This window comes from Syngnathoides biaculeatus, chromosome 14 (genome assembly GCF_019802595.1).
Source record: "Syngnathoides biaculeatus isolate LvHL_M chromosome 14, ASM1980259v1, whole genome shotgun sequence".
Taxonomy (NCBI): Eukaryota; Metazoa; Chordata; class Actinopteri; order Syngnathiformes; family Syngnathidae; genus Syngnathoides; species Syngnathoides biaculeatus.
The window spans coordinates 4,273,099-4,300,329 of NC_084653.1; the positions used below are offsets into that span (position 1 = coordinate 4,273,099).

At 39.8% G+C, this 27,231-nt stretch overlaps 1 protein-coding gene across 1 annotated transcript in view; it reads left to right on the forward strand.

The window, feature by feature from the left end:
• The window catches only part of clasp1a (cytoplasmic linker associated protein 1a), a 155,888-nt gene that overhangs the window by 22,380 nt on the left and 106,277 nt on the right, over positions 1-27,231 (forward strand). The window contains exons 3-7 of the mRNA XM_061840755.1: positions 15,360-15,438; positions 19,585-19,688; positions 19,761-19,852; positions 20,965-21,040; positions 23,931-24,028. Of these exons, the coding sequence (XP_061696739.1) occupies positions 15,360-15,438; positions 19,585-19,688; positions 19,761-19,852; positions 20,965-21,040; positions 23,931-24,028 (449 nt within the window). The remainder of the gene's footprint in view (positions 1-15,359; positions 15,439-19,584; positions 19,689-19,760; positions 19,853-20,964; positions 21,041-23,930; positions 24,029-27,231) is intronic.

Here is a 27,231-nt window from a genome sequence, read left to right on the forward strand (position 1 = left end):
ACATTTCCCGTTGTTGTTCACCACACACTGCAGGAGGGATTTTGGCCCACTCCTCCACACAGATCTTCTCTAGATCAGACAGGTTTCTGAGTTTCAGCTCCCTCCAAAGATTTTCTTTTGGGTTTAGGGCTGGAGACTGGCTAAGCCACGCCAGAACCTTAATGTGCTCCTTGGTTTTCCTGGCTGTGTGCTTTGGGTCATTGTCATGTACAAAGACCCAGCTACGACCCATCGTCAATGCTCTGACTGAGGGAAAGAGGTTGTTCCCCAAAATGTCACAATACATGTCCGCGGTCATCCTCTCCTTAATACAGTGTAGTCGTCCTGTCCCATTTGCAGAAAAACACCCCCATGCTTCACAGTAGGGATGGTGTTCTTGGGATGAAACTCATCCTTCGTCTTCCTCCAAACATGGTTAGTGGAATTATGACCGAAAAGTATGGATATTGGTCTCACCTGACCATAAAACTTTCTCCCATCACTCCTCTGTATCATCCAAATGGTCATTAGCAAACTTAAGACGGGCATTGACGTGCTGTTTTAAGCAGAGTAACCTTCCGTGCCATGCATGATTTCAAACCATGACGTCTTAGTGTATTACCAACACAGTGGTCCCAGCTCTTTTCAACTCATTGACCAAGTCCTGTTGTGGAGTCCTAGGCTGATTCCTCACCTTTCTAAGGATCATTGTGGGGTCTCAATGATGAGGTGATATTTTGCATGGGGCTCCACTCCGATTGAGATTGGCCGTCATGTTTAGCTTCTTCAATTTTCTAATCATTGCTCCAACAGTAGACCTCTTTTCACCAAGTTGCTTGGAAATTTCTCTGTCGCCCTTTACAGCCGTGTGGAGTTGTACAATTTTGTCTCTGGTGTCTTTGGACAGCTCTTTGGTCTTGGCCATGTTACAAGTTTGAGTCTTACTTATTGTATGGGATGGACAGGTGTCTTTATGCAGCTAACGACCTCACACAGGTGCGTCAGGTCCAGGATAATACATGGAGTGGATGTGGACCTTTAAAGGCGGACTAACAGGTCTTTGAGAATTCAGAATTCTAACTGATAGATGGGTGTTCAAATGCTTATTTTGCTGCTGTATCAGACAAATAAATCGTTAAAACATCATACATTTTTCTTTTTAGATTATCTCTCTCACAGTGGACATGCACCTACAATGAAAATTTCAGACCCGTCCATGATTTCCAAGTGGTAGAACTTGCAATATAGCAGGGTGTTCATATACTTATTTTCTTCACTAGCTATTCATGCACTGTATTGTCTGTGCTTTCATTCTTGATCAGGCTGTGGCAAGGTGTTTTAACACTATACAACATCTTATCCTGTACTTTCTACTTTGACTTCAGACCAGACCTTTTTTCCTCAAAACAAAGAAAATTTCATCCAGTTTCTCCACTTTTTCTTGTATTATTCACATACCCTGACATCCATTAAAGTAACAGCACTTGTTACATTTTTTTTTTTTACCATTATTATCGAGAGTAAACACAAGCAGCATGCCTAACTCTCTTTGCTCTATGTTGGCCAGACTGTGTGGATGGACGGGGTTTGCAATTATGAGTGTAGCCATTTAAGAGCCGAAGAGAGGCGGAGTAAACTAAAACTAAACTAAAACTAAACTCGCAGTAGACGTGTGCTTCCAAAAAAAAAAAAAGTCAGGCTGTGGTTCGCTGCTGGATGGGTTTTCATGTGTGCTAAGAATGCCCATGTAGTTCTACTCTTAACAAATTTTATGCGTGTGATTTTTCACCCTCGACATGCATATTTGCAAGTGCGATGGTGCGCGGGAGCGGTTGTGCCCGTCAAATCACGGTGACTGCAGTCAAGTCCATTCAATGTCAGATCTTCTTCTCACAGTGGAGATTCATGTTTTCTTGTGATCTCTATTTGGAATGATAATTTACATGCAAATTGTAGCTTTAAAAATGATCAAGTTTAATCATAGATTTTAGAGAACCTTTTATTAAATGCACAAAATTTCGTCGTCTAGCTGCTAGCTCTCTCTACATATTGTTATTATTGTTATATTTTCTTATGCTGCATTATCATATTTGAGTATGATGAAAGTATGATTGTATACATACAGTACCTCATCCCCATGAGGTGGATTGCTGGACAGTGTTATTTGTGGGTTGTTTGGCTAGGTGTGGGTGTTCTTGGTGTTATAGTTTCTCAATGTGATTCCTGATACCAGCGCCTGTAGCAGGACTTATCACTAATGTCACAATCCATCCCGTGGTTGCCGTCTGATCGGCCACATCTCTGGCTTGAGGACATGCGGCTGTTAGCTGCACCAAAACTGTTTTAGAACAGATACTCTTAAAAGAGACAGATTGCTTATCTTTTCTGCAACTACAATCTCGTCTTGCGTCATTAATAAAGATGTGCTATAAATCCATGCTACAGCTACAGTAAGCTAATTTATTTCAGAGAAGTTTTCTGACAAAATTTTACTATCAATGTGTGTTGGTACTTGTTTAGCGTTATTATATGGTTATTGGGGTAAGTGCTGTTTCCTCGAGAAAAAGCTGCTACAGACAGTGTACATGTATCACTTTCTCACTTTTCTTTGATCATGTCCACCTCTGTATATATTTTTGTTTACTAAGGACTTGAAAATGCATGTTTTTTTATTTTTTTTCCCAGCAGTCCCACCAAAACATACAGCCCTGGTTCAAAGTACTATAAGACCAGTAACTCATAAATTTTTAAAAGCCTTTCTCACAGCAGCCAAGTCCTCTTGGTGAATGAGTTAGACTTTTCGCCGAGTTGATCGGTGAGATAGGTATTGTAGGATCATTAGCATTTTATGGTGATCAGATGATTGGATATATTGTCATAATCCGCCAATCTGATCAATTATGTCATTGATCAGCTTTGGAAAAGACATTTACTCCATGTCGCCATCCTGCCCATTATATTTGAATACAAAAACGAATTTATTTTTAGCCTTTTCATATGTCTTTTGACATAGAAATGTAAATATACGACGGCCAATGAAGCTATTTAAAAAAAAAAATGGTCGGCTGCATGGGAGAGACAAGTCCGCTAAGAGACAACACGTAATGTCCTGGTGAAACTACAATACTAGAGAGGAAAGACAAGGCAGACTAGAAGACAAATTTGCTTTTTCACAATTGCACGATGTCAGACTACTGCAATAAAATCTTGTATTCTGATACCACTGCATCCAATTTTCTACTACCATTGGGCTCTACCACATCAGCTCAAATGCGACTGGATACACTCGTTACTATGGGGATTACAACACAAGTGGATCACGCCGATTGTATAAGAAGAAAGTGGGGGAAACACGTGTTGGAGGTCACTGGTGGTCAGGACAGGAGAGGACCTGGTGTAAGGGTTGCTTCAGCTATGTTCACTTACTTTTAATGCAATACACCTCGCAAGCCATCAAAACATTATGTAGCCTAACAAGCTAATGCTAAAACTAATGTTTGTAAACATGCTGCCGTTCTGTTGAACACATGAATTTGAAACGTTTTGGAGCCCAGGCACATACTTTACAATTGAAAAATCTCACAGCACACAAAAAACAAAATTGTCACAAAGTAAATATTTATTGCTGTACATATTTACTGCCTCAATGGCATAAATTGATGGACAAAGATACATTTTTTATTATAAATATTTAGACATAAAAACTAAGCTTGTGGTTCCGATTTCCTGACTGACCCTAAAATTTTTACACCACATGAGAAATGTGTCACGGGCGTGATTCTCAACTGCCCCGTGGGCAGCGAGTTAGCACGCTCCATGAGCTGCGAATGCGCGCGTGCTATGGAAGCACAGAGTTAAGTCAGGTGTTTGACAGCAGCCGCAGTAGGCGGGGACGTGGCTGTGCCAGTTCCTAGTGCGCGCTGCTGCTGCTGGTTGGCAGCACCTGCATCTCGTTGCGCCCTGATTATGTTTTTTATTTAAGCCTTGTTTTTCATGCCACTTGTTGCCACATCGTTGTGTACATGCGTCTGTTCACGAGCGTTAGCTGGTGTAACTGCCTCATCCCATATCATAGCGTTACTGAGCCACATTAAGTCAAGTTAGGTTTTCATTATTTCCCATGTCTGATTTTTGACATTGTTTCTTGTTTTTGGACGAAGCCTTTTGCAATAACACAAAGACCATATGGAGGAAAGAAAAAAATTAGACTTTATTTTCAAAAGACCCATGATCAGTAAAGATCACAAGATTCACAGCACTGGTTTGAATTGTGAGATTGTATAAAGTTGACTTAAAAATTTAATCACTAAAGTTTTCAGCATTTGACTTGTATTCAACAAAAAATAAAATACAAGACTGTTTGTCTATCACTTTATGCAGATAAATTTTAATAGTAGTATGTTGTCTAATAAATACACACTGCCAGGTTGAGAGACTAAGCGTATGCTTGTCGGATGTCGGGTTACAATTGGACAACGTAAAAATAAAAAACAAGAAAACCTTACCTACCTACCCTAGATCTGAAATGTAGGAAATCCGAACCACAACATTTTTTGTGGCCTAATTAACTACACAACTTGATACAGTAAATGAACAGGTCTTTTAAATACTCATTGCTCTTCATCTTATAATCGCATCGGTAATCATTTTTTTTTTTTTTAAACTTGCTGATCGACCCTAAAAATCCTGATCACGTAAACCCTTGAATGAGTGTACTATACTCTACGACAGGATATGACTGTGGCTGCTCCTTTATTTGCATTTTTGGCAGAAATCTGGTAGATGGGCCTGATGACTATGTGAGGCAAATATTGTAGGTGCCAGGAATCATTAATGATGCACGACTGGGCACAAGTGTCCCACAGCACTTTAACTGGACGACTGTCCATATAACAGCTAACAATGCACCTTTCCCAACCAGTCCAACCAGCTGTGATTGGTGCCTGAACGGTTGGTGCTGAATTGAGTTTACTGCTGCTGCTCTAGTCTGGAGCATTGTCTCTGGCAGTGACAAACCAACGGGTCTTTGCTGATTTTGGGAGTCCTTGGTCTGGACTACTGGTGGTCCCTCTCCAGTCGTCCTGGTCCGTTTCCCGGCACTTGTCTCTGCGCCCTGCAGCCACGGGAGAAATCACCATCTTGCCCACATTTGAAGCAGTGTGAACAATTGTCACCTGTCCTTTCATTTCTGCACTTTTGACAACTTTTCAGTCTCTGCTTCATTGAAGGGGGGTGTTGACTGACTTCCAAGGCAGCGGACAACATCCGTTTCATTTCTGTACGCAGCTCTTCCATCATCTATTGCATGTTCATGGTCTGCTAATTTTTGCTCTCTTTACCTTTCACTGCTTGGACAGTCACTGTTGAATTGGGTTCCTTGGGCTTGGACATGTTCTTGAATGGGGCATATTCAGTTTGAACATCTGAGCAAAGCTCTTGCACTTTAGGGCCTCGAGCAGCAGTGAACCTCTTTCACTTTTCTTCTCGCTCATTTTCCACCCTGGAAGCTTCATTCACTTTCTCTATGAGTTCCTCATCTGTGATTCCAACATCATTGAGATAGGGGAATATGTTAAATTTTACAGAGTCACTCAATAATCTTGTTTCAATGGACCTGAGAAACCTTCGCTGGACGATGGCTCGACTGTAAAGTTCCTCAGCATCTTCATTTTCAGCTTTCCATAACAACTTGTCTTTTATTTCAATTGCGAACACGAAGTTCAGGGCCGTCTCCCTTGGGTCTTGAGATAGGTTAATAAGTTGGTGGTAAAGGTCTGTGGAGCCATCGACCTTATAGTGACCTCACAGGATGATGAGTATTGTGGAGAGTGTCAACCCACAGTTTATCTCCAACATGCCTCTTAATGGCAGTCCTGGACTCACAGCCCTGATCAGAGCTTTATTTATCTGATTCTGCTTGCCCCTTTTCTGTCCCTGTCTCTGTCGGTCTGACTAAACTGAGGTATGACAATTTATCCTTCTGCCCACTTTACCCCATTTGTCCACATATTTTAAACTCTCTCCTCAGTGTAACTTCAGACAACATGTGTGATAGGAGTCTTAGTGAAGGTTCTGTACTCTTTGGCAGAGGGTGGCACAGTGATGAGTATTTCTCCTGTGTACATGCTTTCACAGCTGGCATTGAGTGGGATGGTGAAGATTCGCTTTCCAGCCTTCTCTCAGCAGTGTTCCAAGGTCTTTTGTCTTGTTTTTCCATTTCGATCAGGACATTATTCAAACTTCTTTGATCTGCACATCAGTACAATCCATTTCTATACCACCCAGTACCTCTTCTGCTTTCCTTATAAGCAACCTTTGTGGGACGCTGACGGGCTCTCTCTTGTCCAGGCCATCACACTTCAAGGACCTGCAGACATCCAGTAGAGTTTCCTCCTTTGTCTGCCACAGGGCTGCACTTACTTGGTCTTGCAGAAGCTGAATGTCCTCCATTTAGGTTTGATGAAGGTTCATCTCTTTGGTGAAGGAAGGGGAGTTGATGGGTTTGAAGTCCACCGACGCCACCTCTTGGCTGGCTCACCAAAATATGTTACACTTTTAGGAACTGGAGTCACCCAATTCTTTGTGCAGCATATTAAAGTTATTTTATTTCTATAAACAGCACAGAATACACGTTTTGCTCACGGCACATAGATAGCATCCGCTAACAGTTCTCACCCGCCATGCATTTCAATGTACTGCAGCTTCTTCTGTGAATGAGCTGGGCAGCATCGGCTGGTGGCTGCAACACAGCCCCCTCCGCTGGCGAATTACTGTTACTATAAGAACGAACACACTTAAGCGAAGGAAATGATATACATGTCCAGTCACACAAGAGTTGAATTTGAGGGGTAAAGTATTCTAAAAAATGTTGTGTGTCTTGTCTAGTGGGTGGGTCAAAAATAATAATGTTTCTAACTGTTCATGTTATTAATGTCCAAACACAGTGCCACATATACGGTCTGCATAGATAAAAAAAAAAAAAAAAGCACCAAATGTATCTTTTTGTCACCAAACAGCAATAAATCATCACAATATATATATATATATATATATATATATATCCATTCATTTCTTAGCCACTTATCCTCATGAGTGCTGGAGCCTATCCCAGCTGTCAACGGACAGGAGGCGGGGTACACCCTGAACTGTTTACCAACTAATCGCAGGGCACATCGAGACAAACAGCCACACTCACAATCACACCATCACACCTAGGGTCAATTTAGAGTGTCCAATTAATATTGCATTCACCATGTTTGCTTTGGACTCTGAGATCCACTTTTTGACCTGAGTCTGTCGATCTCTGAGTTCTAATGGATTTGTATTCCGTAAGCATTTATTTAATGTATTCATGACCTAAACCTTTTAGTTATTTATAGACCAGTAGCAGAACTTTAAAATCTATTCTAAAGCTGACCGGAAGCCAGTGTAAGGACTTGGAGGAATTGGAGTTATATGCTCTTATCTCTTTGTTCTGGTCAGAACCCGGGCTGAAGCATTCCGAATGAGCTGTAGCTGTTTAATGCTCTTTTGGGGGAGTCCATTCAGAAAACCATTACAGTAGTCAAGTCTACATGAGATAAAAGAATGAATGAGCTTTTCCTGTTCTGCTTGACACACTAAGCCTTCACTTAAGACTGGATATGTTCTTCAGATGATAAAAGTAGTTTTTGTGATTTATTTGATATGACTGTTGAAAGTCAGGTCCGAATTAGTTGTTGTGGTTTAGTTGAAGAAATTTTTTGCTCATCCAGTTATTTATCTGTTCTGGAAAGTGACACAACACCTATGAACTGTAGTCATCTGGAGAGACTGTATATATAAGTGCCATCTGCATAGCTATGATAGTGAAGATTTAACCGTTGAGAAATTTGACCCAAGGGTAGCATATACAGGCTGAACAGGAGGGATCCAAGAACTGACCCTTGAGTGACCAAAGGTCATTGCCATTTGTTGCGATTGAGCACTTCCAATGGTTACAAAGTAGCTCCTTTCCTCCAGGTAGGACTTGAACCATTTAAGAACTGTCCCATTTAGTCCTACGCACGTTTGCAATCTGTTCAGCAGTATACTATGATCTACTGTAGCAAAAGTCGCACTAAGATCCAACAGGACCAAAATTGACAGTCGGTAACGGGACAAGCTGAAATAAACTCTCATTCAACCTTATTCAACCTTATTTAGCACGTTGATAAGAGCAGATTCTATACTGTGATGAGTTTGGAAACTTGATTGAAATTGGTCAAAAATTCCTATATAATTCAAGAAATTGCTGAGTTGATTAAAAATAATGTTCACAACAATCTTGGCTATGAAGAGGATATTTGAGATGGATCTATTGCTTGCTAACATGGAATCGTCCAGTGGTCTGTTTTTTTAGAAGAGGCTTAACAGCAGCGACTTTAAGAGGTTTAGGATACTCGCCAGGCTGACGTGAGAAATTATTTGCTGCAAATCAACTAACACTGACGTCACAATAGTTTTGAAAATGTCAGATGGTGTTGAGACGAGACAGATTGTTGATGGTTTCAACTGCTGAACAGTTTTCTCAACAGTTTTTTGGTCAACTGTATCAAATTCTGACAGGTTAATGGAGTTTTCTCTGGGTGGCTTCAGATGTAAAATCATTCATCTTTTTGCTGATTTGTGCTGACATTTAACAGGCAAACTCATTGCATTTGTCAGCTGTTATGAGTTTTGGATCTATCTGATTCAGGGGGTTTTAAGCTTGTCAACCACAGCAAACAGAGCACAAATGAGTTTTGTTCAGGTTCTTACTGATGGAGGTTACTTTCGACTTGTCCCTTTCAGGGTCGCCACATCATGTCATCTCAGATGAACACACATATATGTTTAGCACAATTTTTATGCCGGATGCCCTTCCTGACGCAACCCTTCTCAGGGAGTGGAGGCCCCTGATTTACCAAACCAATGCTCTAACCACTGAGCTACAGGGCCTCATCAGGTTCTTACTGATGATATCAGAAAAGTGTTGCTGTCTAGCTCTGACTAACTCTTGGTTAAAATTACAAAGACACTGTCTGTATAGGTCATAGTCAATTTTGAGTTTAGTTTTTCTCCACTTGCGTTCCGCTTTCCTACACCGATTCAGATCTCTTGACCATCATTGTGCTCCTCCACGGTGTTCTAGGTAGCTTCAGGATGGTCTTAGTTCAGGAGCGACAGCATTCATGGCATTTTTGATTTTCAAGGTGAAATTGTCCAAAAGCTCATCAACTGTCTCAGCATTTGCCGTCTGTGGCACAGCCACAGTCTCAATAAACTTAGCGGTTGAACTCTCATTTATTTACCTTTTCCGAATAGAGATAGAGATTGTCTGAACTTTTGGAAGAATCTGTAATTCAGAAAGTACACAAAAATGGTCAGAAATAGCCATATCCTTAATGTCATTCGATAGAATTTCAACATCCTTAGAGATGACCAGGTTTAAGATGTAACCTTGAGTGTGAGTTGGACTCTTAATATGTTGAGAGAGGTCAAATATGTCGAGTATTGTAGAAAGTTCTTTGGTTGTTTTTTCCATGTTATTGTCAACATAAATATCAAAGTCCTGTTATGACAAAATAGTTGTACTCGGTACAAATAACTGACAGCAGTTCTGAAAAATGCTCCATAATTTTTCCATTGTATCTTTAAACTATTATTTATTTTAAATTATTAAAATGATAACATTTGGGTCACCTTTCTCCCAGAAAACTGGAATACTACTGTCAAGGTATTCAGAGAGGCAGGCTGGAGAGTACTTGGGGTGTCTTCTGGTCGGAAAGGGGAGAAGTAGACTTGGTGGTGGAACCCCAGAAAACAGAAAGTCATCCAAGGAAAGACATTAGCGAAGAAGAAGTGGGATAAAGATTTAGAAATCGCAATACCAGCACCTTCTTTCTGTTCGACACATGTTCATGAAATTAAAATTTGCTGGTGTTGCCTCATTTAAAATGGTGTTACAGCTACTTTCTGTTAACGTTTCAATTAATGACAACATTTCCAGCTCATAGGTTGTCATGATGTCATTAATCAACATTGATTTGTTAACCAGAGACCTAATATTAAAAATAGGTAGTCTCACAGAGATAGCTGGAGACATTGGTTCGAAACACTCATATTTTATCCTCACTCAGTTGGAAGTTCTACTTTTTTTCTGGAAAAACAGTGTTCAACACAGTAACAGCGCAACGAACTGGGAAATGCTGATGCCACATTCAAGGCTTAAATGCTTGGTCTAATTAGTGCCCAGTGCAGAGCAGCTGTGTGACAGCTGCCAGAGGCGGTACTGCCCAGGGCAGTGGTTTGGCCATGCCCCTCACAGGCAGCACCGCCCAGGGGAGTGGCTTGGCCATGCCCTTGACAGTGTTTGTGTTTTTGGACATGTGATTTTTCTATTTGTAGGAGGAATTCCGTCTTTTTAAATTGCATCGATTAAAAAATAAAATAAAATCAGTTTTTCTGCAATATTCCGACAGTAACCGTGCCAGAATCCACACTCAATCATTTTCCTGTCCGACTTTTGCAAGTGAGACGGAAAATTTGATACGCGTCTGTTTATTGGTTGAATGTGTTCCACATGAAAACGCTAGTTGTATACGAGGCAGTTTATGGGGCCATTTGCAGTCACTGTGATTTGACGGGTGCCATCGTGCTCGCGCACCATCGGACTCGCAAATCTGCACAGTCTAGCATGAAAAATCACGCACATAAAATTTGTTTTGAGTGAAAATACATCAAAAGATGCCGCTTATTTTCTGGAATGCAATTGCGCACGTTGCACATTCTCAGCGCACATGAAAACCGATCCAGTGCAGTGAACCACAGCCTGACGTCTTTTTTTTTTGTTTGTTTAACACAGAAGCACCGCACTCTTAAAGGGGTACGGTCATAATTACAAACACCGTCCACCACCAGTGCTTTAGTTAGCAACACAGTATGGGCAACATAGACCAAAGTTAGACATGCCACTTATGTTTACTCTCAATAATAATGGTAAAATAAAAAAAGTTAATAATTAATCATTTATAAAAAAAAAGTGCTGTTGCGCTGATGAATGTCGGGGTATGTGAATAATAGAAGAAAAATACTTTTTTTTTTTTTAGTAAAAAAGGTCTGCTCTGAAGCCAAAGTAGAAAGTACAGGATGAGATGGTGTATAATGTTAAAATTCCACCTTGGCACAGCCTGATCGAGGATGAAAGCACAGACAATACAGTGCACAAAAAGCTAATTCTGTATTTTAAGTACAGGAGGCAACATAACATTTACCATAAAACTGTTTGGGATCACCATTCAGCTTTCAACATGCATTGCCAAAGGTATTCTGGAAACAATAATTAAATTTTACACCAAGAAAAACAGATTGGAAGCAACCTTTCAAAATTATATTTCATAGTTAGCTTGGTTTGGTTAGCAATGTACTTTTTCGTTTGTTGAGATTTCCATTGTAAGTTTGCAAAAACAACATTGTTCTTAAAAATGTTCTCATGGGAATGTAAATGCTGTAATCTGAATCTTTGAATGAGCCATGAAGCTTCAATGTATGACACTGATCTGACGACAGTGTATACGTCTGATGTTGCTCATAGTGGTCAGATGAAGTGCTCACGGGCTTAGTATGTTTGCTCAGACACGTAAAAAAATTGAGGGAATGTTGGTGTTGACATTAATTGACGTGTTTATTTCGTAAATGTTGGTAACAAAACAAGCCTGATCCTAAACAATCAGAATTCACCCAGAAACAGGAAATGCAAGTTAACTGTACTGAGCATGTTCAGAATTTATGCCAAAAGCACATGTTCTGAGCTTCTTCACGTACTATGAGCACATTTATGTCGAAAGTCATCAACATCATGAGCTATGTCAAAGGAAATTCAGTTACACTGAAAACATTTCTGGGATATAACACAGATAATGTTTCAGTATCTAACCAGAATAAGTATGAGATTGTGATTTACTTTGACTTGATCTGAGTTCTAATGTTCTACTATTGTGTCCATATATCTAAATGCGAATGGTCATTTTCCCCCGTGGCACCGCATTATCTTGAAGTTGAAAACTTATCCCCTCTCCATGCTTTAGGAAGCTATAGATGATCTACTGCTATCTTTCATCAATGGATTGACAATAGATACTGCTGTAAATTACACTAGATTATGACAATACAACATGATGAAATAAAATGATTTGATCATATGAATATTTAATTTTAAAATTGAATGTCTATTGAGCTCTAAAAATGTCTGTCTCAGTCTGCGGAGTGTCAAAAAATTATGATAATGGTATTAGTTGACAACTACATGCTCTGGTATAACAGCTCAGTAATCCCACCCATCCCTAATCACACCCGCAACTTTATATCTGTGGGCATGACTGACCACACCCGTACATTTTTCAAATGTGAGTGACTGTATTTGCAAGTGAACACAATGGCGGTGGTCGAGAGAAAGGCACCTCTCGAGTAAAAGAAATTGACAGATATGTCAAAAATAAGCCCCGATGGGATTGGATGGAATGAGAAATTGTCGATACCGTTTGAAAGAAAGAAGTTACCACTCTGTTAAGAGAGGTTTCAAGGCACTGGAAGTTCACGCGAAACGAGAAAAACATGTCAAACTACTAGAAGCAAGGAAAACAAACTTCTATCGCTGGTACATTTGGATGTCAACCCAAGGCCAACAAACGTGACGGACTTCATCCCTTGTTCACGTCCACTACTACTTGTATTGCAAGGCAAGATCCACCAAAACAACCAACCCAGTTGCAGACAGGGTAGTCAATAACGAGGTGAGAGTTCAGAAGTAAGAAGCAGAAGAACCCAGCTGAGAATGCGTTACTCAGTCACGTGTGCTCATAAAGCGCCCCGGCTTGACTGTGTTGCTCAGTACTGCGGCGTCTTTGAGCACCCCCCTTAAGCAGCACCGCTCAGCTCTGTCATAAGCCACACAGGCCGGCTGCGGAAGTGGATCGGACGGGGATGCGGTTTGGCCGTGATCGCATATCATCTGAATATGGCTCAAAACAATAGTGTAATATTGCCCTGAGGGATCGAAATAATAGTGTAATATTGCCCCGGTAACTTCACTCGGTTGTGGGGCATTGTCCTTTTCGAAAAGAGCTTCGGTGAAGAAAAGGCCTCGGAAAAATCAGAATATCTCTGTTGTTCGGCTTCCATAGTAGCAGTCACTGCGCGTTTTCAACAGCGAAAGTGACAATGATGTCAAGGACAGAGGACGCGACTAATATGGCGACCACTTGGATGTCGAGGGACACTCAATTGTGCAAGTTTGCGCATGGATGACGCACGATCTGCTCACATATATTTTTTCGTATAGACATTGAAATGAATACTGTTATATATATTTTTCATTACAATATCTATTTTACAATGTTTATAGGGATGACAGTCCCACTTTAAAGGGCCACTGTCATGAAATGCATGATTTTTAGTATGTTATTAATAAAAAAATGGCAGCCGACATAGACCCATGTGTTTTTTCACCACAAAACATGATTTTGACGTATACAGCTTTTTGTAACTCTCGCTATGAAAATCTTCTCGAGGGATTTGTTTTCGAGAAGAAGTAGGAAGTGACGTACTTGGCAAGACCGCCCTCAAGTGTACTTGTTTGTTTCTGTTTTTACCTCCGGGAAGGTAGCTCGTTGTTCCTTCGTGTTAGCCAAAATGCCAGCTCGTTTCATTGTTGGACATTGCTTGAACACTCTGGAGGATGGATGTACCCTTCATAAGTTTGCAAGAGACCAGGTTCGTCGTAAAAAATGGATTGCACCAGTAGAAAGGACGAGAGCTTCGTGGGTTCCAAATGATAGGTAGGTGTGTAACAAGCTACTAAAAAATATGTATCGCATTATGTAACAAAAGATTCGCGTACGTATGGCAGGGGTGCAAAATGTGTCGATGTGAGCATCGGACGGCTTCCGCGTCAGGCTTGGCCATGAAGGCTGCCGTGATGGCTCGCCGACGAAGGCTGTCGCTCAGCCTTGCTGACAAGGCCAGCGGCTGCCTCGGCCTTGTCGATAAGGCCCGGGGTGGTTGCCGGTAACTTCACTCAGTTGTGTGATGTTCTCTTCTTCGAAAAGAGCTTCCATGTCAGAAGGGGCGTGTCCCATGGTAGGGGGCACAGCGTGTTTTCAATGGCGAATGTCCAGGGTGACGTCACGGACAAGAGATGCAGTCAATATGGCGACCACTTGGATGTCGAATGACACTTCTGCAACTATGCGCATGGATGACGATCTCCGCTCATAATTATTTTTTCGTGTGGACGTTCAAGCGAATAATGTTATATGTATTTTTCTTTTCACTATTTTAGAATGTTTATAGGATGACACTTGAGCTTTAATAATTATTGTCAGGTTCATGCGTTTCAATCATGGACAAAAACAAGAAATTAAAATGTTTTTGAATGGATACGATATACATTACACGCTATGTAAGCACGCTTGGATGCCATGACGCAAATCTGAATTCAATTTAGTTTCACTTCTAGTAGTTTAGTTAGTTGAAGTTGTATTTGAATTTGTAATTTTTTGGGTTAAAGCTATGCACCTAAATAATGAACGATCATATTGTGTACATTTTGAAAGCAGAAAAGCATTTATTTATAGATGTACTCGATATATTTAATTCATAATACAATTCATAAAACTTGCACATTCAAATTTGTGATCATCCTTTGATCATGCTTGCAGTCCCCGGACCCCTTTTTTCAGTCTTTTTTCATTCAGTCAAATCACATGCCTGGTTTTGGAGAGTGGTAGTGTACGGCTAGATTGTACTGAAGACTGTGGCAGCCTGTCAGCAAAGAAAACTAGGCTGTCCTCTTAATCTTCACAAGACCTTTGTAGTGGTGGTGTTCTTTAGCCATAGAGTTATGCAGAGTACATCTGAACTTTTTTAGGCAATGTCTGAAAGACTTGCATTGTTGAGTGTAAATGTTCAGATAAGTCAGTCAAGTTCATAAATAGACTCAACACATATCCCTAGTAACTACCTTCAGAGGAACATTACTGATTTATCCATTCTAAAAAGGTTGACTAATTGATAATGATTCCCTGAATGTAAATCCAATAATTTTTTATAGACACTCCAAAATAAAATTACTATAGTTTAATAGACAGAAAACAAAATGAAATATAAAAAAATCACAAAAAATGTCTAAATAATTAAGCAAAATTTCTACCTTTATTTAAGACTCCTTAGGGAGGGAATCATCCATTTCCATACTTTGCTACTACGTCTTTCGTGAATACTATGGTGTTTCTTGTCTTCATTATCAGGTTTGATGCGTGCAACTGCCTTTGGCCCCATGTTGGTTTATTGAGGTGGAATAAAACATACTCTCTCTCCACTAGGTAGCTCTGCTCGGCTTGGATCTCCTGTCTGCTTTAGTGACAAGGTTAGAAGAGAGATTCCGGGCCCATGTGGGAACAGGTAAGTTTCAACTATTAATGAATGATTGGATGTTATTAAAGGTCATAACATTTGCTTTCTAGATGTTAAAACTTCTGGGTTCAGATTTAAGAATCCATTCAGACATTCTTGTCTTGTATAATATATTATTATATGCATTTGCTCTTCTGCACAATTTACCGCATTTTGGGCACTTAAAGTCTATAATATTCTCAAAAATTGATGCTCTGCCTTTTAATCCGGTGCACTTTATATGTGCATTGAGTTCCAAAATCTGTAAAAATGGGCTTGTCTGATTTTGGTAAGCACTCTGCTTGATTCTGACTATTTTCCACTGACACAGGGATGCAATATGTACACTGCATATGCTAGCAGTGATAAACCAATCAGCCAACGTAATACGTAATACCTTCACAATGTATGCTGGGAGCAATAAACCAGAGAACATTATGTAAAATGTACGGTACGTACGCTTACCTCTGCCACAGCCCCATTTGGTATACTCCCAGTATGCTGCAAAACAACATATGTCACTCTCAATTACGTGGTTGTAATTGGTAATAGAGCACCCACCGAAGAATTCAACATTAATGAATCTATGGTTCGGAAGTGCAGAAATCAAGAAAATGAAATGCACCGAGTTAAGAAGACAAAACGGAGCTTCTGCAGGAACAAAGCGAAGGGGACACAGAAGATGTACTAGAACAATGCATTATTGAAAAAGGAACAGCCGGGAGAAATTCTCTACAGTCAACAATAACGATAGCATAAGACATGAAGATCGAACACTTTCAAGGAGGTCCACATTGGTGCTTTTGTTTTATCAGAAGGCGTCATCTCTCTGTGCAAGGACTTCAGTGGTGCAGCAACTCCCAGTGGATTACAAAGAAGAGGATGGCTAAAAATGAGTGCACTGTTAAATAGAAGAATAAAGTTGAATTAAACTCAGTTTTGTTCTATATTAGCATGCGCCCTAAAATACAGTGCGCTTCATGTGCTGTGCCGTGAAAAAGTATTTTTTTTTTTTTTATGAAGAGCAACACACAAAGGTTTCAAATCATCAAACTATTTATAATATCACTCTGAGACAGCCCAAGAAAATACAAAACACAGTTTTCAAATGACAATTCAATTTATTAAGGCCCCAAAAAATCCAAACCTTTTTGACCCCCCGCTTGTTAAATCTCGTCACTGTGACTAACCTCAAATTTTGGATAGCTGAGTCTGGAAAAAGTTACAAAGCCATTTCCAAGGTTTTGAGGTTCCAGCGAACCACTGTCAGAGCCTTTATCCACAAATGGAGAAAGCTGAGAACAACGGCAAACCTTCTCAGGAGTGGACAACCAACTAAAATGACTCTTGAGTGCGACAACGACTCATCCAGGAGATCACAAAAGAACCTCGAACAACATCTAAAGACCTGCAGGCCTCGCTGGTTTTGGTTAAGGTCACAAAAAATGGCATCCATCCAATGTTGCTGAATGTACGGTAGTTTCAGATAAAACATTGATATCAAGCCCAAGCAATGTTAAATGGTAAATTAAAGCCTTGCAAACATAAATCTTGCCGATCTGTAACTGGTGAAGTACCTGATGAACTTTTAGCCCTCTTTTAGACTTTTTACCTTGATCTGTTCGGTTTGATCAGTTTTGACAGATAATTATCATTTTATGCTGATCGGTTTTAATGTTATAATTCCCTGATCCAATCAATTACATAATTAACATTTACCCCGCAAAATACTAGGCTTTACGCGATCAAGATTTTTGAGCAGCAAGTTTAAAAAAAACGATAACCCATCATCCATCTGATCACAAGATGGAGCATGAGTCTTTATAAATGAGCTGTTCATTTACTGTATATACCTGCGTATTTAATTGCTCAATAAATACTGACAACCAATAATGTATCTTTGTTCATCTATTTATGCCAGTTAGGCATAGTGACTGAACAAATTACAGAACAAATTAATGGTCTTCCATCAGTTGGTGGTTAGCACATACATCAATAATGTATCCAGTTTTTATATTTTTGTTTGTTGGTGTGCCGTGAAATTTTCCAATTGTAAAATATGTTCCTTGGTGCCATAAAAGTTGGAAATCACTACTCTAGTCAGGTCATATATTCTTATCAGTCAACATGAGACATATAATGGATCCTAACTTACTGTAATTAAATTACTTGATTGTAATAAAATTACTTCATCCACACCGAAACTTCAGAGCATGATTTGAATGAATGGCAGCACGTTGACACACAACCGTTAGTGCTAGCATTAGCTTTCTAGGTTACAAGCAAGGCTTGAATGAAAGTCCTCCTCTAAGCACCGGTGACCAGCACACAATTTCTCCCATTTTGTTCTTTAATTCAGTAGGTGCAATCCACTCGTGTTGACGTTGCCACGGTAACAAGTGTATCCCGTCCCATTTGGGTTAAATAGATCAAGACCGATAATCATAAAAAACGGGATGAGGTGGTATCAGAATAGTTTTTATTCCAGTAGCCTGACATTGCAGGTGTGAAAGAGCAAATTTGTCTTGTAGTCAGATCTGTGCAATATGTATCTGTCTCCAAGCCATGTTGTCTGCACCACGTGCAAGCGGGAAGAACCTGTTGGAATGTCTGCTTGTTTTATTTTGCATTGTTCGGTACTACCTACCTGAGGGAAGGAGCCTGGTGATCAGGATGTGGAGGTTTCGAGAGGATTTTGTATTCTCTTGTCTTAGTTCTGGCGGTTTGCAAATCGACAAGGTTGGGTGGGGGCGGTTACCGACAATCTTTTCAGCAGTTGCAGAATAGAGCTGTTTTAGGACACCAAAACTGAATTTAGCTTTAAAACAATTTTTACCTTTTACAAATGATTTTATTTTTAATGCCTGACATCTGCCTCATCGTGTCAGGGGTGTAAGAGCACATCCCAAAAACACACTTGAGATCAGAGGTCCAAAAAAATAATTTTTATTCAACGGAGGTAGCATGCAATGGCGAAACACACACAAAAAAGAAACTCACCACCGGAGAGTATCAAAAAATGGATAACATAGGTTGACATGACAAAAAAACTATTAAACAATATCTCTTTAGAATTACAGTACTAAGTTAAGATAAAAGACGGCGGCAAACGGGGTGAATATTCCAACCTCCGCACAATGTCATGGAGCCCCCTAAATAGGCTAATGACTACAATTTGTAGCAGGTGTGTTGCCGATGTCCACGCCCACCAGCGCTCTCCTTGACATTGCAACACAAAGACAAACCATTGAAAAAACGGGCCATTACACATACAGGCATGAGCATTTCACGGAAACGATCGTTCCATTACCGTGTCGTTACCCAGCCTGAGAAAACACGGAACCGAAAGTCCGTTTCCCAGATCTCAAGGCTTACTTTTAATAAAATTTGCCCATGTGTGGAATGTAAAACAAGTTCTCAACGAAATACAATAATCTGTGTCAAACAAACCTACATGAACCCCTTTATTTTTAATGATTAAAACGCCCAGCTTTGTCAGTGCAGTTTACAAACAGCACCGGTTTCCGCTTCTGTGCTACGCATATGCAAGGTTGACTTATTCATATCTGGGTCACTCAAACGCTAGTCAAACATGTCTGTTGCTAAGCATAAAAGACAAAATGCTCATGCCTGCTAAGGCTTTATTCTGAAGTACATGTAAAAACCGGTTCCCATGAGCATTATCAATGAGAACCGAAAAATCTTTCCCACCATTTCCGAGGACAAAAATCAACGGAACCGAAAGATCGGTTACCATAACTTGCCGAAATCGTCATGTCTGACATAGTTCTGAGGACCGGGGTTCAAATCCCATCCTTGTGTATGTTGACATTGCATGCTCACCAGTGCCTGCGTGAGTTTTCTCCGGGTACACCGGTTTCCTTCCACATCCCAAAAAGATGCATGGTAGATTAATTGAAAGTACATGAAGGATGGAGTAAATTGGAGTACTCGAGGGGGGGAAAAAATGTGCAGGCATAGAGAGAAAATGCAAACTCCAGACGGGCAAGGCCGGAGTTTGACCGTGTTCCTCTGAACTGTGAGGCTGAGGTGCTAACCAGCCATCCACCCTGCTGCCGTATGTAATCATATTTTGATTAATTCTAATTAACACCACTTTTTTTTTTTTAATCTTTTTCATGTTTATTCATTCAGCTCTGCGTAGTCTTATCGATCGATTGGGAGATGCCAAAGACCAAGTAAGAGAACAAGACCAAGCACTGCTACTTAAGATCATGGAGCAAGCTGCATCTCCACAGGTAATTCACTATTTTCTTTAAATCTTGGTTACTGTTGTATATGGTCACATAGTCCTTTGTATCGTGTTTCAGTATGTGTGGGACCGAATGCTGGGAGGCTTCAAACATAAGAACAACAGGACCAGGGAAGGAGTCTGCCTTTGCCTTATTGCCACATTGAATATGTGAGTCTCCTGTTCCCTTCTGATTTTATTTTTTGGTAGTTATCTATATGTCTTTTCTCGTTAGTGTTTGAAATATCTTGTACATGTAGTTTTCTTTTCAACTACATCAACATAATCATTTGTCATTATTTGAAGTACAAAAACACACCCCTACTTTTATATAAATTAGACAATAAATTAAACAAAACAACATACTGTATATAGTAGGAGTCCTTCATGTGTCGATTACAATCGAGTGGGCAGTTTTGGTCGATCACGTGACCCAAAAAAATGTCATGGTATATCATCACCCAGCCCATCACTTGATACAGGTGTGCCCAATACCTCGATCTCATCGTGTTGATTGACTGACAGTTGGTCTATCGAATCCTAGCCTTTTCTGATGTGTCACTGCGTATGTGCACATGAAGGCGTGTTTTACCAAGCTGGCGAATTGGCCTCCTATTTATGTCTTTTGCTTTTTTCACTACCGTCGCGGCAACAATACAGACGCCTCCTGGTAGTTAGATTGTGGGAGTTTGGCTGCTTGAAAAGTAGATCTTGGTGCAACAAGTGTGGACATATTGTATAGTAAATTATTTAATAGATTGGCTGTTGTTTTGACTGTTGGAACAGTTTAGTGACAGCACACTGGAGCAACTGGTGAGAGCATTAACCTCACATTTCTGAGATCCAGGGTTAAAATCCCAGGCCTGCCTGTGTGGAGTTTGAATGTTCGCACCATGCCTGCGTGGGTTTTCCTCGGACACTCCGGTTTCCTCCCACATTCCAAAAACATGCATTCATTGGCGACTCTAAATTGCCCTTAGGTGTGATCGTGAGTGTGACTGTTGTTCGTCTCTTTGTGGCCTGCCATTGGGTGGCAACAAGTTCAGGGTGTCCCCTGCCTCCTGCCCGATGACAGCTGGGATAGGTGCCGGCACTCCTGTGACCTTTGTGAGGATAAGTTGCTCAGAAAATGGATAAAACAATTTACCATATAATTGCTGATTTGAATTGCTATCATTCTGTAGGTTGCTAAAAATACTTTATATTTTATATTGTGTAATAATGTAATTTAAAAAAGCATTTTTCTCTTAATTGATTACTTCATCACCCTTTTTGACCTTCAGGTACGGAGCTCAAGGCTTGACGCTCAGTAAGATTGTCCCCCACATATGTAACCTGCTGGGAGATCCCACAAGCCAGGTATGACTAATCGTTTTTTTTTTTTTTTTTTTTTTTTTTAATTTATAGTGCTGCAGGATCGCGGGCATTTGATCAATAATGTAATCACGATTATTAATTAAATTTCTTTATTTTCATTGCACTACTGTGTGATAGATTTTACACCAATCTGATCGGCTTGATCTATATTGGCAATTAGCATTTTATGCTGAACTGCTGATCGGCTTTCTCATCTTTCGCCACTTCAATCAAGGGTGTTGATCGTTTCCACAAAAGACATTTACTCTGCGTTCCCATGTATTGTACAGTATATTTGAATCCAAAAGCTCTTTTTTTTTAATAATAGCCCTATCATAGATCTTTTGACAATGTAAATATATAACTCCCAATAGTTAATTGAAAAAACAAAAGTCGGCAGTGTTGGACTGAAGTCTGTGATAGACAACACATAATGCATCAGACCATAAGACAAACTTGGTCTTTCAGGATTGCAAAATCTCAGACTACTGCAATAAAATCTTGTATTCTGACATCACTGTGTCACATCTTTTACGATCACTGGGATTTATTTCATCAAATCCATGGAAAACAACATTAACAATGGCTCATGCGATGTGTATTATAAAACGAAATGGAGGAAAATGTGTGCTTTTGGTCACTGGTGCTCAGGAGAGGACTTTCATTTCAGGATTGCTTGTTCATGTAATTTTAATTTGATCCTGCTCAGAAGCAGGCAACAAACCACTATATAGCTTAACAAGATAGTGGTAGTACTCATGGTTCTATGTAAACGTGGCGGCATTCTGTGGAATCATCCTCAGGTGTGTGTGTGTGTATGAAGTAATTTAATTACAATAAAATAATTAATTTACAATAGGTGAGCACCCATTATTTCCGTCACGTCGTAATGTTGGTGTGAAATGACTGAGTACATGACCTGACTAGAGAATACTTTTGAATATACTCAGTATACAGTACAAAAGTACAGTGGAATCTCGGCATTCGAACATAGTTCATTTTTGTGAAGCGTTCAAAGTCCGATTTGTTCAACCTCAAACATTTTTTTCTTCATAGGAAATATAAATGAGTTGAATCCGTTCCCAACCTCCAAATAGTAAATTCCTATTTCAATTTATTTTTTTCTAAAAGTATGTACACCCTGAATTTAAACAATAAAAAATGCATACATATAAAGCAACTTAAATGTGTATCATTTATCTTTTTAATCCTGGTTTCATGGCGTCAGAGACACTCTAGAGGGAAGGAGGAAGTGTTGCGCTGAAGTAATTCTCCAGTAGCTTCTCCATTTCTTCTGTTACCTGTGGTCTTTGCTTTGTAATGCTAGTCACTTCTTTGGCAATACTAGCTGCCTTTATTACATTTTCATTCTTTAGGATCGTCAACTTAGCCGTACGATACTCATTGGCAAGAGCTGTAACAAGTATCCCATTTTGGTACTTAGTGATTAGCGCCTTCCTTAAATCCACTGTGGTTTACACTACATTCCTTTTTCCGTTGCTGCTGGTTTCACCGCTGTCTTTCGTTGGGCCCATGGGAAAGAACATACGGAGGAGGGAAAAAACAAAAATTCTTGAGAAGCACTCGCGAATATGCGCGCTCGGACTATGATTGGCTGGTCGACTCGAAGTAAGCTGTGGCTTGTCTTGGCACCGCGTCGTATGCGTTCGGGATCGCTGGGATTGACTCGGGTATTTACTGGGGTGTTCATTACGGGTTTAGCTTTGCTCTGGTGTTCGGACTCTGATAATTGGGTTGAACACATTTTTGGGTTAAAGTCCGATTTGTATGACCCATATGTCGTTCGAACCCAAAGATTCCATTATATATACAGAAAAATTAACAGGGCATTCAAACAAACACATTCCTCCATCTGGTGATCGGATCGGTTATCAATTTTTTAAAACTCGCAGATCTGTGATTGGCCCCAAAAATCCTAATCATGAAATGCCCACTTTTTAGCAAACAATATGCAAAGATTCTAAATTAATCTTTAAGTTAAAATAAATGTGTATATGAGTTCTACATAACTAAAGGAGTTCTGAATACATGAATAAATGAGATTTTAGGTTCAAATCCAGCTTGGCTTTTGTGTAGTTTGCAAAACTAGGACTAATACTAATGCCGAATAAATCAGGAAGTACTAAACAATCCACAAAGTGATAACTTAACTACAATACCAGTGAGCACTCTAGAACAAAAATAAAGGTAGATGGGACACAAACCAGTTTTGAGTTTTGCAAGAAGCATTGCTCAGTAAAGAATTGTTCAATTCCATTAAGTTGGAAAGGGTTACTACAGTAGCTCTGAAAAAGCTCACTGTAAGACCTGCTGTCTTTAAATGAAGAAAGTGCAGCATTGTTGCTGCACTTGCGATGAGTGGCACACAAAAACAAACAACCATTTGCACTGACATTTACACCTATGGGCGTTTACAGTCTCCAAGTAATGTATGTTTTGGGGATGTGGGAGGAAGCTGGAGTGCCCAGAGAAAACCCACGCAGGCTTGGGAAATACATGCAAATGCCACACTAGCGGGGCCGAGTTTTGAACCCCAGTCCTCAGAAATGTTAGTTCGACGCTCTAACCAGTTGCTCCACCGTGCCACCTCACATTCACACTTAAGGGCAATTTGGAGTCTTCTGTTAATCTATTATGCATAATTTTGAGATGTGAGAGGAAATCAGAGGACCCTGACCATGCAGGCTTGGGAGAACATGCAAACTCCACATAGGGGGGCCAGGATTTGAATTTCTGTCCTCAGAACTGTGAGGCAGATGTGCTAACAAGTCATACACTGTTCCGCTCAATAAAACAAAACTAAAATACAAAAAAAAAAACAAAAAAAAAACCAATACTGACAGGTAAAGGACATTTATGTGTTGTCTCTCAGGTACGAGATGGGGCTATGAGTTGTTTGGTGGAGATCTACCGACACGTGGGTGAGAGGGTGAGGATGGATATCAGCAAGAAGGGCCTCCCTCAGTCACGGTACTTCCATATGTCCATGTTTTTTTTTTTGGTCGACATTTGCCCATACAATATTGGCTGGTAAATTAAAAAAAATGCAAGATTTGGATTATCTCTTATAATCCAAATCTAATAAATGACCTGTGATAATTGTAAATGTTTGATTTGATATTCACAAACATGCATTTTTTTTAGTCCTCTTTCCCTGGATATCTGCATACTTGAGCTGATCTTTTTTCTTTTATCTTCAAACCTGATCTATAAATCAAATGGTTTGAGGACCGAATTAAACCCTTCGATCACAGAAGTACATGTCTATACTGTTACCATTTTTTTTTTCTCATGACTCGTGAATTTGTCCTGTGTTTTGTTTTATTGTTCCCATTCTGGTGGACAAATCTCGGTATGGCTGGCTAAGCATTAAAAACAGCTTGCTGCAATTACGAAATATTATATTCAACTAAAGAACAAAGGCTACAAAAAACTATCTGTTGTTGAAGTTGATTGCTTGACATATGGATAGGTTGCCATGAGAAAATGTTGGACACCTTTATATTTTGCATAATTTCCCAGCTTTAAGATCATCAGACAAATGTAATACAGCTGAAAGGGAAATGCTGTTTTTAAATTGTGAATTTATTTGTTCAGGAAAAAATAACTATTCAGTCACCTGGCCCTGTGTGGAAAATGTAGTGGCCCCTTAAACCTAATGACTGGGGCATCCTCGGCATCAATACCTGAAAGTGTTTTCTGGCAATTGAAAACTGGCAATAAGTCTTTCACATCACTCTGTGGATATTTTGACCCACTCTTCCCTGGTGAGTTGGGGGTTTTCGAGGATGAACAGTCTTTTTAAGGTCACGCCATTGCAGTTCATTCGGATTCAAGTCTGGACTTTGACGAGACCACTCCAAAACTTTTATGTTTTTTTAAGCCATTCAGAAGTTGACTTGTTGGTATGTTTCACATCGTTATCCTGCTACAGAGTCCAAGTGCGCTTCAGCTTGAGGTGGCAGAACATTGTCCTTCAGGATTTTCAGTTAAAGAGCAAAATTCATTGTGCTATGAATCACAGCAAGTTGCACAATCACAGCAACACTACCACAACCACCTATGACTATTGGTAGGCTAAACTTTTTCTGAAATGCTATGCTACATTTATGTCATATGTACAGTAATGAGACACCCACCTTCAAAAAGCTTTCAACTCAGATTCAGATTTATTGTCCCCACAAAAAGTGCAACAAAAACAAGGTGCAGGCCATTCAGTCTAAAGACGGAGGTTAAAAAAAAAACCAAAAGTAATAATAAAGATAAAAAGAACAGGAATAAATATTATCTAAAATTGAAATAAATAAGCACATTATATAAACACAGATTGAGGAGATATTTTCACAAGGTGCCCATTAATTAAATGTAAATTCTGAATTACTGTAACATGGCAAAACAAATTTTGTTGTATAATTTCCCACATGTGGTAACTCAATGTGGTTTACATTAGTAACAGTATTTAAAAAAAAGAAATAAAACATAAAAAAATAAAACAAAGACAATCTACAGTATAAGAAATATTTGAAGATGGAAACACAGAGTCTGTCAATCTCAGAGTTCCAATGGGTTTGTATTCCATAAGCCTTACTTTCATGTACATTGAAGGAAATAAACATTTGAACACCCTGCTATACTACAAGTTCTCCCACTTGGAAATCATGGAAGGGTGGGATAATCTAAAGAAAAATCCAGAAATCACAATGTATGATTTTTTTAATGATTTATTTATGTGATACAGCTGCAAATAAGTATTTGAACACCTGAGAAAACCAATGTGAATATTTGGTACAGTAGCCTTTGTTTGCAAATACAGAGGTCAAACATTTCCTATAGTTGTTCACCAGGTTTGCACACAGGTGAGGAGGGATTTTGGCCCACTCCACCACACAGATCTTCTCTCGATCAGACAGGTTTTTGGGCTGTCGCTGAGAAACACGGAGTTTCAGCTCTCTCCAAAAATTTTCTTTTGGATTTAGGACTGGAGACTGGCTAGACACACCCCCAAAAACAAAAACACCAACAAAGCATGATGCAACCACTCCCATGCTTCACAGTCGGGATTGTGTCCTTGGGATGGAACTCATCATTTGTCTTCCTCCAAACACAGTTAGTGGAATTATGACCAAAAAGTTCCACTTTGGTCTCATCTGACCACAAAACTTTCTCCCATGACTCCTCTGAATCATCCAAATGATCATTGGCAAACTAAAGACGGGCCTTGACATGTGCTTGTTTAAGCAGGGGAACCATCCGTGCCATGCATGATTTCAAACCATGACGTCTAAGTGTATTACCAATAGTCACCTTGGAAACGGTGGTCCCAGCTCTTTTCAGGTCATTGACCAAGTCCTATCGTGTAGTCCTGGGCTGATTCATCACCTTTCTAAGGATCATTGAGACCCCACGAGTTGATATCTTGCATGTGGCTTCACTCTGATTGAGATTGACCGTCATGTTTAGCTTCTAACATTTTCTACTGATTGCTCCAACAGTGGACCTTTTTTCATCAAGCTTCTTGGCAACTTCTCCATAGCCCTTTCCAGCCGTGTGGAATTGTAAAATTTTGTCTCTGGTGTCTTTGGACAGCTCTTTCGTCTTGGCCATGTTACAAGTATTTGTCTTGAATACTTATTTGCAGCTGTCATACAAATAAATCTTTAAAAAAATCATACATTGTGATTTCTGGATTTTTATCTCTCTCACAGTGGACATGCAAATATTAACATCAGTTTTCTCAGATGTTCAAATACTTATTTGCAGCTGTGTCACACAAATAAATCGTGAAAAAATCATACATTGTAATTTCTGGATTTTTCTTTTTAGATTATCTCTCTCACAGGAGGCGTGCACCTACGCTGAAAATTTCAGACCCCTCCATGATTTCTAAGCGGGAGAACTTGCAATGTAGCAGGGTGTTCAAATACTTATTTTCTTCCCTGTATTCAGGACATAAACCATTTTGTGATTTATAGACCAGTAGAAGAAGTTTAAAATCCACTCTAAAGCTGACTGGAAGCCAGTGTAAGGACTTTAGAATTGGAGTTATATTCTTTGACCTCTTTGTTCTGTTCAGAACCCGAGCTGCAGCATTCTGAATGAGCTTTCGCTGTTTAATGCTCTTTTGGGGGAGTCCAGTCAGAAAACTATTACAAGAATAAACTCTACTTGAGATA